The sequence below is a fragment of the Glycine soja genome, chromosome 9 (assembly GCF_004193775.1).
Source record: "Glycine soja cultivar W05 chromosome 9, ASM419377v2, whole genome shotgun sequence".
NCBI lineage: Eukaryota > Viridiplantae > Streptophyta > Magnoliopsida > Fabales > Fabaceae > Glycine > Glycine soja.
The window spans coordinates 5,414,267-5,428,321 of record NC_041010.1 but is presented as its reverse complement, the minus strand read 5'-3'; the positions used below and the strand labels follow the sequence as shown (position 1 = coordinate 5,428,321).

At 31.0% G+C, this 14,055-nt stretch overlaps 1 protein-coding gene across 2 annotated transcripts; it reads right to left on the bottom strand.

The window, feature by feature from the left end:
- Positions 1 to 913: 913 nt before the first annotated feature.
- On the bottom strand, positions 914 to 4,884 carry LOC114368674. Of its 2 annotated transcripts, XR_003657382.1 has the most exons (4): positions 4,377 to 4,884; positions 2,507 to 2,666; positions 1,488 to 1,816; positions 914 to 1,365 (listed from the first exon to the last, which is right to left on the bottom strand). XR_003657382.1 is itself a non-coding variant. In XM_028325901.1 (3 exons), the coding sequence occupies exons 1-2, from the start codon at positions 4,744 to 4,746 to the stop codon at positions 2,536 to 2,538; spliced, it is 501 nt and encodes a 166-aa protein (XP_028181702.1). In that variant the 5' UTR covers positions 4,747 to 4,883; the 3' UTR covers positions 923 to 1,365; positions 2,507 to 2,535. The 2 variants fall into 2 exon arrangements, 1 of the variants encoding a protein (XP_028181702.1); XM_028325901.1 differs by lacking the exon at positions 1,488 to 1,816 and having other exon boundaries at positions 923 to 1,365; positions 4,377 to 4,883.
- Between the last annotated feature and the right edge of the window lie 9,171 nt (positions 4,885 to 14,055).

Here is a 14,055-nt window from a genome sequence, read left to right as displayed (position 1 = left end):
GCTTAAATTTTGCTAGTTGGGTTATAAAATTACGAGCTTGCTAAAAAAATTAAAAATTATTTTGTTGTTATTAAAAATTAGATTAAAATATAATTTTTATCCTTTTATTTTTTTTTAAATTTACGATTTTAATCTCCCTATTTTATGATTAAGACATTTTGTCTCTCACTTTTAAAAAAATTATGATTTTAATTTCCTTAGTCAAGTTTATGTACATAATAAATAAATCGTTGTTATTCAACGTTAAAATAATAAGTAGATCAACATTTGAATTAGTCACAAGTACTAAAATTAATAATTTTTTAAAAATGAAACATAAAATATTTTAATTAAAAAATAAGAAACGTGAATTGTAAATTTTTTTAAAAATAAGAATAAAATATCTCAATTAAAAGACTAAAAATACAAATTTAAGAAAATAAAGAGACAAAAATTATATTTTAACCTAAAAATTATGATAAGAGCACATTATAATATATTTTTTAATTAAAAAACTCTACTTTGAATTCCTTAATTAATATCGTTAGTATTTTTCTGATGAAATAAATTAAGACAACCCATATTTTGTGACTGCCTTCCGCAATTAGTATTTGAAATTATAATTAAAAGGCTTAATCATATTTTATATTATATAATTCATAAAAATACACTTATATTATATAACTAGATTTAAAAGATATTTGGCTAATTCGGAAAACATTGATTTAACCAAACATGAAGAAAAATATGTAATGCTCTTCCAACATGGTCCATTTTAATGGCAACAATTCTTCTTCAGAGGTATGTAGATAATCACATCAACAATTCTTGTTCCTTAACATGTTTTGTTGGTTTGCTGACTTGCAACCTTTCAATGGGAAACTATGTCTTCAAAAACAAAATAATGGGGATGGGGTTGAGAAGAAAAGATAGATAATGGAACTTAATGCTAAAATTCAAGCTAGAGTGTGACTTTAATGAAAAACTTTCGAAGTGTTGCCCCATGAAGGCTATTACACTTTTGTACCACCAAAGAAATGTCTATTACAATTATATACACATCAACATAATTATATGTGCACTAGATTGAGCAAGTCCTTGCTGGTTTAGAGGAAAATATTCTAAAATGTCTGTGTTTTATTAGTTGGATAAATAAATATATACATTCAGCCTACAAGGATTCAACCTAGCATTGCAAATAAACAGATCAATGTTGAGTCATGCAGAGTGAGATGGGTTTAAATCCCAAAAGAACCAACAGTTCTGTATCCTGAAGGAATTTTCATTTGCACACACTGTCCTTTCCAACATCCAGAGAGCTTGGTTTTTTTCCCATGCTTTTTTTTTTGGACTTCTCCACAACCTTACATAGCATCATAAAAAAACCTACAAAATAAGTGTTCAGATTGGTATTATTACATGGATAAACAATACAATAAATGACAATGTTCAAAAATATATTACACAGATTTTGCACTACAAAATCATGATTGCCAAAACAGCAAAACCTTTAGTTCTCTTTCATCTTGAGATGTCCCTTGTTTCCCCAAGCCAAAAGTTATGGATTAAAGAATGAGAAATAAGCTATACCGCTACCAACCGCAAAATGTCAGACACAAGGCCAATAAAGCGAGCATCAGCACAAAAGATGTACATAATTGAACGTAAGAATCATTGTGATAGCCTGATAGTGATAATCCATCTATAACACTTCCACCAGTTTCTTCTATGCTGCCTTAACTCGCTTAAATTTCCAGGACATTCCTCATAAAATAGTGTCACACTATCGTATGCCTTCAAAACTTAAATTGTGAAGTAGCTTGGCACAAGTGTCAACCTACTGATGCAAGGCATAATATATTAGGATAATTTGTGTTACTTTTTACCTATAGATCTGACAACAATTATGTTATTTAGGATTTTGATATCTTTTCTTAGTTTTAGAGATTTTATCTTTGATTGAATATTAATTCTAAGGAAAATTGCAATTTATTAAGATTATATATCTAAATAGGATTTTTGTTATCTTTGGGCTACCACTTAGGTACCGTAAGTGCTTCAAACTTTTGTGTACTATTGACATTTTGCTTTCCTTTAGGAAAAAAAAAAAAAGAAGTCAAAGTACTCTTGGCTAATAGGTCTGGGGAGTACCCAACTACCCTGCCCAAAGGGCATACTATTAGTTACCCTCCTACATCACATAATTGCTGAAAGGATATGCACATAAGGCTGGGTAGTAGAAGGTGAATATAAGAAGCTGTTAACATTTTAAAATTATCATCTTCATATGTTTCATTGTTTTGAATTAAATCTCTGATCTCTCCTCCTTTTGCTTTTCCTTTCAAAATCATGCATTGATATTAGGTAGGCAGGTTGTAAAGTAGCACATGTTATAAGAAATTTAAAATTCCTCCTTTCCTAGGTTACCCATCAAAAAACCAAAAGTTGATTTGCACTACAGATTACAATGTCCACATATAAAGGCACAAGCACAGAAGAAACGTCCAAGCTAAAGAAGCAGGCTCACCGCAGCAACTGGCTTGGCTAAATTATGGATCATCCTTCCTCATCTTCTGAGTGAGCTACATTTTCTGAAAATGTCAGAACCTTCACTTTCACAGTCCCGTTCGTCCCGTCTGGGCCATTTATCTCTATATCAGTATCCTCACCATCAGTAGATTCATTCTCTGAAGTAAAAAAGACAAGCACACAGAATTGTTTGAGTTCATAAATCACAATATTTCTACCCATCCCAAAGTGCAAAATGTTTACATTGATTTGCAGTCTCAAATGTAGAATAATTATTGTCTTACAGTGAGCTTAATGTTCAATTCAAATCAATAACTTTTTACACGAGAGACTTATGAAGAGCAAATTAAATGAATAATCTGGTGCTCTAATATTCATCAACTTGTTAGCAATGGGCCATTAGAGTGCACTCCTCATAAGTACATAATTTGTTCATATGCAGTGCCAATAATGCATAACACCCATCACATTGCTTTTCATGTTCCAAGTCTCACATTTTTAACACGCAGATTACAAACTGCATCCTTCCAGCCCATTAAAACTAAAACCTAAACAGATAAAAATATTTTTCATTAACAAACACATATACATATCACTTTTCACAGCCATCCATACCAGGAAAATGCAGCAAAATATGAGGAAAGGCATACAAACTTTTAATTGGAATAAGTTGCACTCAAATTAAGCCACTTGAAAATAGTAATGTGCAATCAGCATTAGAACCATTAGTTTGCACCTTTTTAACCAAAAATTACACCTAAAAGTTAAGACAAACGTTGCAGAAACATTCCTCTCTAGCATATGGTAAAGAGAAGACCCCAATGACCAAATAAATTGATAAGAATAAATCCATCATCAGCACTGGCACAAAACTGCAGATTCTAAACAAAGTTCTAAATCACAATCACTGTAGCAATTTCATCACGTTAATTGATATCACAGAAAATTACGAACAAATGCATAAATGCAGCCACAGTTGCAGTCGCAAACACCCAAAAACCTTAACTTTGCGGTTGGGGTCTGTTTTTGAAAACCCTGGTTTAAAATGTGAGCAAGAAGAAACAAACACCACCCCCAAATCAATCCATAAAAAACACACCCATGTCTTTTTTCCCCTAAATTTCCCCGAAAACAAGACCAAAAGAGGGAGTGGAAAAAGCACCAATTTTGTTTAGTTATTCATTGACCCAATTAAACAAAAAGGGCAACCCCAAGGGGTTGGCCGAGTAGAGCAAGACAGGGTCTCCCATCTGACATGTCGTAGGATCGAACCCTCACTAGTCTCCTTGGGGTGAGGTAAATGTAAGTACCTTTGTAAGAGCTCTTTGAGCCCGGAGGCTTTCCCTGCCGTGGACTGGGGCGCCATCCACTCCCCCTAAATTTTTACTAAACAAAAAGGGCAAAAAATGAAATTTTGAGGAAAGGGGGTGTGGCAATTAGTTACCATTGATGAAGAAATTGCACACAAATGCAGAATTTGAAATTGCTGTTGTGGACCATTTATAAAAACTTCAGTTCTAAATGTGAGCAGGAAGAAACAACCCCCACCCCCAAATCAATCAATAAAAAACACACCCATATCTTTCCCCCCTAAATTTCCCCTAAACACAAAACCAAAAGAGGGTGTGAAAAGGCACCAATTTTGATTATATATCCATTGATCCAATTAAACAAAAGTGTAGAAAAACGAAATTTTGAGGAAAAGGATTGGGTGTTGGCAATGAGCTAGTTGCCATCTATGGAGAAATTGTCGGAGGGTGTGAAAAAGCACCAATTTTGATTATTTATTCGTTGACCCAATTGAACAAAAATGCAGAAAAAATGAGATTTTGAGAAAAAAGGGGTGGTATAGTTAGTTAGTTAGTTACCATCGATGAAGAAATTGTCGGAGGGCCAGCCGCGGAGGGTGGAGAGGAGAGGGGAGCAATCGTGGGGGTGGCGGTGGTCCTCGTAGGAGAGCTTGTGGACGAGGTCGGCGACGTTGGAGGGAGAGAGGCGCGGTGGGACCCAGAAGGAGGACCCGGGCACGAAGGGGAGCCAGTCCGGTGTGTTCTTCTTGACGAGGATGCGCTGGATTAGGTCGTCGAAGTGCTTCAGCGCCACGTCGTACTCCGCCATGTCAACCTCCACCACATGTCCACCCGCCGCCGCCGCCTTGCTCGACCGGTGCCGGAGGGGGACGGAGAGGGAGGTGAGGCGGCGGAGGAACCCAGCCTTGCTGCGGAGGACACCCAACATCGTCGTCGTCGTCGTGGTTTGCGAGAGAGAGATGGGATTGGATTGGTTGCTTATAGATGTGAGAGAGAGAGAGGGAAGAAAGTTAGGTTGGGAATGAAAGACGGTGACTTTCTGGGCTGTACGGATGGATGGGTGGACAAATATAGTATTTACTTACAAATATAGGCTATATCCAATCAATTTTAACATCATTCTCCTAAAAAAAATTAAGAAACAAATCAATATTAGCCACATGATTTACAAACGCATCTTAATATATATAAATTAACAAACGTGTTTGAATTTGTTTAGAAGAAAATAGTATGGAAAATGATAGAATAAATTAATTTAAGATAAAAAAAAATTATAGTTTTATTCAATCATAAATAATGATTAATATAATTTTTAAGGTAATTTTATAAAAATTAATAAATTTATCATAAATAATAATATATAATTGAATAATAATATATAATTGATTACAAACATAAAATTATTTTATATTAATCATACATATTTTTTTCTTGATGTATGTAAGTGTTCCAACTATTGATAAAGGTTGAAAGTGTAGTGAAACTACGGTTGCATGTTAAATTAAATGCACAATCAACAAAAATTATAACATGTGAGGATTTGATATAAATCATATATTTAATTGTATTTTTTATCCTTTCAATTTTTTTTTATTTTGTGAATTTTATTCTCAAAAAATTAATTTGACATATTTTATTTTATTTTGAAAAAATTTCAAACTTATCTTCTATCATTATGTTGACATGACATGTTAACATTTAACTTTTGAAAGTAAAATTCATCAAAGTTGAGGATAAATTTTATTAAAAAGTATAAAATTGAGAGTAAAAATTACAATGATTTTATCTCTTCATAGCATTATAATGATCGAATATAAAATTTACAATTTTTTTAAAAATTGGAGGTAAAATTCATCACAAAGTATAATTAAAGTCAAAAACATAATATAAGATAAATGATATATCTAAAAGATGGCTCGTTTAGGTGCAAATGTTATTAATCTTGGAGTAACAAAGTACAAGTTTTAAGTCAAAGAGAAAGATTTTTGTCCAACAAAGTGTTTTTTTAATTTTAGATCTCTTTGATAAATTTCTTGAAAATAGGATGCATGACATGATTTAAGACACTATTACAAAAAAAGTATTTCAAAAAAAGGTTATTTGACACTTTCCTTATGGTTTTCAATCATTTTTTAATCTGCCGTCATGAAAACTAACATTTTTCACAATAGTTTTAAATCGTCTTAGAATCTCGATTTTTACATCAGTTGTTTCATAAACTGATGTAAAATATGTTGTTTTTTATAATAATATTTTTTTAAAAAAAAAAGTATACACTTTAAGATGATTTTCTAAAAATTGATGTCATTTTAATTTTTTTTAATGTTTACGGAGAGAAAGCCCACAAAGACAGAGAGTGAAGTAAAATGCAATTGAGTTTTTTTTTTCAATTTTGATTGGAATGAAGTAATACGACTTTCAACAAAAATCATTTTGGTGAATACCAATATAAAAATGTCACATGAATGATCACTTTTGTAACATAAAGAACCAACATTGCAGTAATGAGAAAATAAACTTCCCCCCGCTAAAATTCAACTATACATTAAAGCATACATGATACACTATTAATATAAAAGACAACACAAAAAGCAGAGTTTTACCGTCTGAGACTAAGCAAATATTCTTCTGCCATGAGAAATTGCAAAATATTTAATGTTAAATACTAGATAGGTTAATGATAAGACATAGGATCATCCACTACAGAACAACATAACCTTAAAGTAGCTTCAAGCTCCTTTTCATCAACACAATTGTATCCAATGAATAAGCTCGAGTTGTTAAAATGAAAATATGAGTCAAAAAAATGAGATGCATGTGCTAGCTGATTCCCCCAAAAGAAAAGGAACAAAAGCCAAAGAGATAAGTTTACCAAAACAACTGGATCCCATAAATTGTTTTGCCTCATCAGTCATACCACCTTGTTGTTGCTCCTAAAATTTCAAAAGAATAAGAAACCATTAGGAAGATAAGTTATATAAAAGGAGCCATTGACTTAATTTTGATAAATAAGTTTAACTTTAAGATTATAAATTTATCATAGATACTGACCCTTTAATAAAATTGCACATGCATGTATATGTATTGCAGTAAACAATATAAAAAAATTATGTTAAAAGACTTTTAGACTTACAATATCAAACTTCATTTTCGAAGGCGACAATAATCTATCAAAACAGTGTCTCGATATTGTACAGACCAAAAGCTCGTAGCAAATAGGGAATAGGGAAAAAGTGAGATCCACACAAAAATTCACAAAACAAGGTCAATTATTTCTGTTTCAATTTCCAAGAGAATAAAGATTGGAAAAGGTTCAACCACTTCAATTAAATATGTGTTTAGCTAATGCCATGAGCATGCTCACCTAAAAATCACCAATTGATGAATGCATGCACAAAAGAGAAAAATGAAACATTACTAAGAAAAACATAAATGTAAAATGTTCACACACCTAAATGTATAACGGAAATGTAGATTGTGGCCTTCACAGGGACACCAAGAACTGTAGCTTCATTCAATAATCCATCTTTAAGGACCTAAAAACAGAACATGAAAAAAAATCCTCTTATATGAATCCATTGAAATGTAAATGGAGAGAGAGCCCACAAAGGTATGGAGGGGGCAAGCAAGTTAAGTAATAGGTATTAAGAGAAATTTGAAAAATGCCCCTGACCAAAAACAAACAAATTGTGCATTTAAATCCAATAAAATAGTACAAATAAATTCAAATAACATGAGTGTTTCTCTTACCATCTTACACAAGTAAAATGAAAAGTTTTAGTGTCATACCAATAGCATGTAAACAACAACTTTTATGTGCTGGCTCATGAGCGCTGAGTTCATGCCAATCAATGCACAGGGGAGAACATCACACACAAACTTAGTTTGAATTTAAATAGCTTGGGGTACAAGCTTATGAACCTCATAAGAACTTAGTGGCTTTTGTAACAAATTGTAGGCAATAACAATGCATTGACTAATAGTTTTGTCCTCGAAATCTTATCAATCCTCCAAAACAAGCATGAGAACATATTCCAGTACATCCATGCCTTTTCATTCTATTTAGAATAATTAATGAAAAAGTCAATGCTACCTAAGACAAGCAAAATCACAATAAAGGCCTTCATCTCTAAAGATTAGCTCATTTGAGAATGTCAAAACTGGCATCAATCCTTTCTTTTTAAGCCAAAATATGGCACAAAAGCTAAAAGAGCAAATAACAACAAAACATAAAATCTAATAAGGCTAATGATCACAATTCACAAAAAAATAGAGTAGATAGATATTATCTTATAAAGAAACTAAAGAGTTGCTCACACGATGAAATGTGTATATCCCCATTAAATAATAAAGTAAATGGATCCACATAAAAGCCTTCATCCAAAAGTTTATAATGAAAATTACAACCTCACAAGACACTGGATCCTAATCCACAAACTTCAATGCCTTTTTGAAAAGTAGTAGCACTGAAGTAACTTTGTAAATATTAGACATACATATATCACAAGTATTAATTTGTGATTGATTTCTAAACAAGTACATGAATAAAAGTCTACAAAAATAAAATGAACAAACAATATTCATAACTTAAGTACAATTGCATTTTTAATATTTCTCTCTTTTCACAAATAATTTTTATGTTACCAGGGTTTCACTTTGATTCTTAATGAGAAAGTAATAGATAACATAAACCCAAAAGTCATTGGCAGACTAGCAGTACATTTCTCAAATATCTATATACTAGAACATGGTTTGATTTTCTAAGGACTCTTATGTTGCTTACACTTGACACATCTAATTTTTATCACGGGAAATAATCCTGCACTGCAAATGTTTTTCTTTCCTTACCTTTTTTCTTTTGGTTTCTTTTAAACTTATATTTTTGGTGGTAAAAGAAAAACTATAGCAGAATAATTACCAAATAAAACAATAATATTGCAACTCAAATTGTCATGTTCCTTTGATTTTCTTGAGTTGGGTCCTAATTATGCCCGCCCAACAAAAGGAAATGACCCACGATAAATGCTTTTAATATCTTATATTCATATCCTCTTTAACACACTCTTTGAAGACTGAATTTTTCAATATATTTTGGCCTAACAGGCCAACTGATTAGGCCAATCAATTTCTTCAGACAGAACCAACCTTTAACTAGTTCATTGATATTAAAAAACCTATTAGATGGGTTATTCAGAGTGCAAGTGTGGATAGAATTAATAGTCACTTATGAATCCAACTAAATGCCCATTCAGCCTTTTTTGCAACACAAGGCAAAGTTTCAATTGCATTGAACAATTTATATTTCTCTCTTGAATCTTTAATATATGTCTCCAACAGCAAGCTATACATCTTTGACAAAAAAAACCTCAAATCAGGAAGCAACTAGACATTATGCTAAGGAAGAGAAGAATACATCAACTACAACTTTGAAGAGTGGCTCACATTGCCCAAAGAAAAAGTGACCATATACTTCAATTGAGTTATCACTGCAATCTTTAGATTATGTAAGCAAGAGAATCATCTTCTAGTGCTATTTCTATATTATAAAACATAAATCAAATGTTCAATATTATTTCAAGGTGTTTAGTGGGAAAGACCCAATACTATTTCAATATTAGGGTAATATGCACCTTGATAAACTTTATTCTCATTCTAAGCATTTGATGATTTCATATTACATAGCATCATATTCTAGTTTTTTGTTTTGTTTTATCAGAAACGTAGTCATTAGTTTGTGCAAACTAAACCCAATGTTATCACATACCTTTAGAAAAACAAGTTCAATATGATTTAATTACTAATAGATATTAAAATGCTCAAATTAATGGTTGAAAATTTTGTATCATCTCTATACAGTTTAAAATTTATGTCGTAGTCCTTATGAATAATTTTTATTGCTTGTGCCCCATTCTCGTCTACGCTCTCCCAAAAAAAAATATAAAAAAAATGAAAAAAAATCTCACAATATTTTGTAATAGCATCAGCGCCTGCAAAAAAGAAAATCTATTTCGAAAAATTCAATTGGCTCTATATGATTGTTAACTACCTAGCCTCGTCTCATTCAAATTCCAAACGATGCTGACTGGAAAAAAAACTCACACCAAAAACAAAGTCATAAAAGAGAAGATAGAGATTATGGGAATAAAAAAGAGATGGAGAGATTTAAAAAATAATGCAAATAAAATCTAGAAGGAACAGACAAATCTCTCATATTCAAAAGATAGAACGCGAAACATGTGTGACACAAATAGAATACTCAGGCAACATACAAAATAAAAAATAATTTTTTTAATGAAACAATAATTTATAATATGGAAATTTAAATTCGCACATGGGGATGGAATACTCAGAATTTCGATAACATCAGTATTGTGTTGAATTCCCATGCATGGAAGTGAAACGTTACTAAAGCAGGGTAAAGGAATTAGTGGCAATTAAAATTGTGATGAAAGGAATGATTGAATAAAGTTTAGTTTATGGAATGATTAATGAAGTAGTAAATAAGTACGAACTAGTCCATAAACTGGCTTCAACCTTCTTGTACATCTCCCAAATTTGCTTGTAGCAAATAGGGAACATGCAAAACCTCTGACTTTGCTCCATTAGTATAGGTTCTTGTTCATGTTCTTTTTCATCTCTTGCTTTGTGTGCTCCATTGTTTTCCAAAGACCCCATTATTTTTGGATGCATAGAATAAACCCTACAAAACCCCTTATCTATCAAAAAGCAAAGCAAAACATGTTGATCCAAGACACTGAAAACAGACCCCTATAATCAATTATTCGGATTTTCTATTTTGTTTGTTTTTGCCCATGTTTCCTTTTGTTTCAATCGTCTATAGATACTTTACGACAACATTTATGCTTCAGAGTTCAGAGCCTATTGTTTTACCCAAAAGTTAGAACACAACATTGGCTACAATAGCGTTAATACACACAATTAATAGTTCAAAACTAAGAATTAACAAGATTAGAACAAGTTTCATTAAAACCTTGTTTATTAGAGTGTAATAGTGATTGAATGTGTTGTCTCTGCACTGATAGGAAAACAAGAAGAAAAAAAAGGAAAAATGATTTTGATTAGAAGTAAAATAGGAGAAAAGAGTTAAAAGACAATGAAAAATAACGTTCAAGTTAGGGAGATTCATAAATGCACCAAAAATCTTACTAGGGTTTCCAGAACTTTAGTAGAGATTGAATAACTTGAGTGCCAGTCGAGAATCGAGAACGAGCTTTGTGTGAGTAAGGGTCTGAGCGAGGATCGAAAACAAACATAGAAAATGATTCGTTAGTGAGACAAATAGGCTCGTCCCTAAGAAAAGTGGCTCATGGGTTGTGGCTCGTGGCTCCTCATGACTCTTGAGAGAAAGGGCTTTGAGAGAGAGGGGGGTTTGAAGAGACAGTGGCGATAGAGGTACCTAGCCATGGTTTGTACGGTGGCAAGGTTGTCGAAGGAAAGGGCGATGGCAGACTAGTGGAGTTGGAGAGGGGTCGAGTTCGGAGGGAGCTTTAGCGGCCAAATCCATAACTTTGGAGGCCAGATCTGTGATGTTGGTGACCAAATCTACGACTTCTCTGCCCAGATCAATAGCTTCTCTGGGGCTGTGAGTGTTGTGGTGGAGTTGGTTTGGGGTAAGGTTAGGTGTGCATTGTTGGTTAGTAGTGAGCGGTGCTGGTTTTGCTTGTGGTTATGGTGGGAATGAAAAGGTGAGGATTGGTGTGAGAGAGAGCAGCATGAGAGACTGAAAGAGCGCGAGAGAGAGGTCGCAAGAATGAAAAGGAAGCACTTTTCAAAATGGTTTTTCCAAAAATCATCATTGAACACTTGCATTCAAAGACAATTTTTCAAAAATTGACGCTGAACACTAGCTATGATTTACAAAAATGTCACCGCATTTTGGTTAACAATGGTTTTGGAAGAATTGTCTTTGAATCGACGTCGTTAAATATCATTTTTGTGGTAGTGAGAAGATAATGAATTAGGAGTGCAAACCATTGAATGAAGTAGCTAACCCTAATATTAGTTGTTGGAAGAAATATATATCTTGCCTGCAACTACAATATAGGAAATTCATTCACTTGGTAAATTTCAATATGAATACCTTATTCGTGTATATAGTTTATTTGCATGGAAAAAATATATAGATAAACCATACTATAGATTCTACAACCTCATCTTCACTAAATTAACCAACATTACATATTCTCTCAAAAAGTTCACCACTCGAAGCATACTTCAATATGATAGCTAAATGTGTAGGGGTTAGTAAGACATACAAAAAATATCTCATTCAACAAATTCTTTTATGTAAGTCTAACTTCCAAGTTCAAAAAGAAAATCTAAATTTAACAAATGATGATCATGTTAATAAGCTTAACTAATTGGAGTAAAAATTTATCATAACCTATGGAAAATGGCAGATAAACAAATCATAACATTACAAAAAGGGAATTGATATAGATATAAAATACCCAAAATATCACTAATCTTAGACACTTCCTATTTTTCTTACTACAAGAAAATTTGACTCTAAAGACAAACACAAAAATGTACTACATCTTAAAATCACATGATCTTTAAAAAACACAAACTTGCAAATACAAATATAAGAAATAAAAAAAAAACTTAAATTTGTTGTCATTAGTGAAATTAAAGAACTTGAAGTATATAAGTAGACAACCAACCCAAAAAATACCTTAATAAGCAAACAGTAAAGAGAACGAACAAACTCTAGTCATATTTTCAATCACAACTAATAACCAACTGTTGGTTGGAATTGAGATAATGGATCACATCTAGTTGCATTTCTAGTTATATATGTTTGTTGTTTCACTAACACCTCCAAAACTTATTGATCCTATTTAAAATTCTTTGGAACTTTCAAAGAAAAATAAAAAAGACTAGTAATTGCTACCTATTAAAACCTTTTCAAATATCTCCAATTTTTTTTTTATTACATTTCAATCTTTTAGTTGGTTCAAAGATCACTTCAACCAATTCCTAACTCAACTCCTCTTTATGATAAGAATTACATTAGATCAAGATAATAGGATAAAAGATAAAATAATATTATCTATCACATTGACACTATAAACAACAATCGATACCAAGATATGATAGTTATCTTATCATTTCTAACCACAAATAAATCCTAAAATTTTATACTGCATTTTAAATTATGATGACAATTTAATAATTTATAGTTAAAGATGTAAATTATGTTAAAGAAATTGTTTGAAGTCACTGGAAGAATTGCTCTCAAAAGCCACCATATAGATTCGTCATTGGTCTTATCATAATTTAATATTTTAAACATCTAGTTTTATTTTTTATTCTTTTCAATTTTTTTTTAATTTTCACGCTTAATTTTATTTAATAATTAATTTGTAAAATTTCTTTCTCAAGTATCTAAAATCACTATTATTTTGTATACTTATTTTTTTAATTGTTCATTTTTTTATCTATTATTTTTTATTTTAAAAATTATTTTGAATAATTTTAAAAAATTATGAATAATTAAAAATAATCTTATATCATAATATAAATTATTTTTAGAAATCTAAAATATAATTTATATAATAAAAAATATTTGTTATAAATTTTAATTATATAAAATTAAATATTTATCCTATAATTACACACGCAATAAAATTCTAATAGAAGATAGAAACTAATATCATTAATTTTATGAAAAATTAACATCTTAAATATAAAAACTATTTTAAAGCATGACGTTTCAAACTAAAAGTGATTATTTTTCTTTTTCATTCTCTTGATGTAAATATTTATTTTATTTTATTTTTTCTATATTTTTAATTTTTTTTCCTTTTATTCTCTTCTCCCCCACTTATTTTAACATTTAAATAAAGGTTGAATTATAAATTTATCATCAAATTTTCATAATTTTACGAATTTTATCATTCAATTTTTTATAATGAATTTTATTATTTAATTTTTCAATTATATATTTTATCATCATACTATAACAAAATGACCTATTTTATTTTATCTAAAACGTTTTTTTATGTCAATGATAAAGAAATACACAAAATTTTGAAACTTAATTAACAAAATTTACAAAACAATAAAAATTAAATAGTAAAATTTGTAATTAATTTGTGTATAAACACACCAGTGAAGCATAAACACATGGAAGAACACTAATGAATAGTACGTGTCATCCAGTCATTGGTTTCTACTACGCAATATGTCCTTAGAAAAACCACTAAAATTGGCA

Coding starts and splice junctions, on each gene's coding strand:
- LOC114368674 (XM_028325901.1), bottom strand. CDS start 4,746: ATGTTGGGTGTCCTCCGCAGCAAGGCTGGGTTCCTCCGCCGCCTCACC. Junction 2,667..4,376: donor CGACAATTTCTTCATCGATG/GTAACTAACTAA, acceptor TTTTTACTTCAG/AGAATGAATCTACTGATGGT.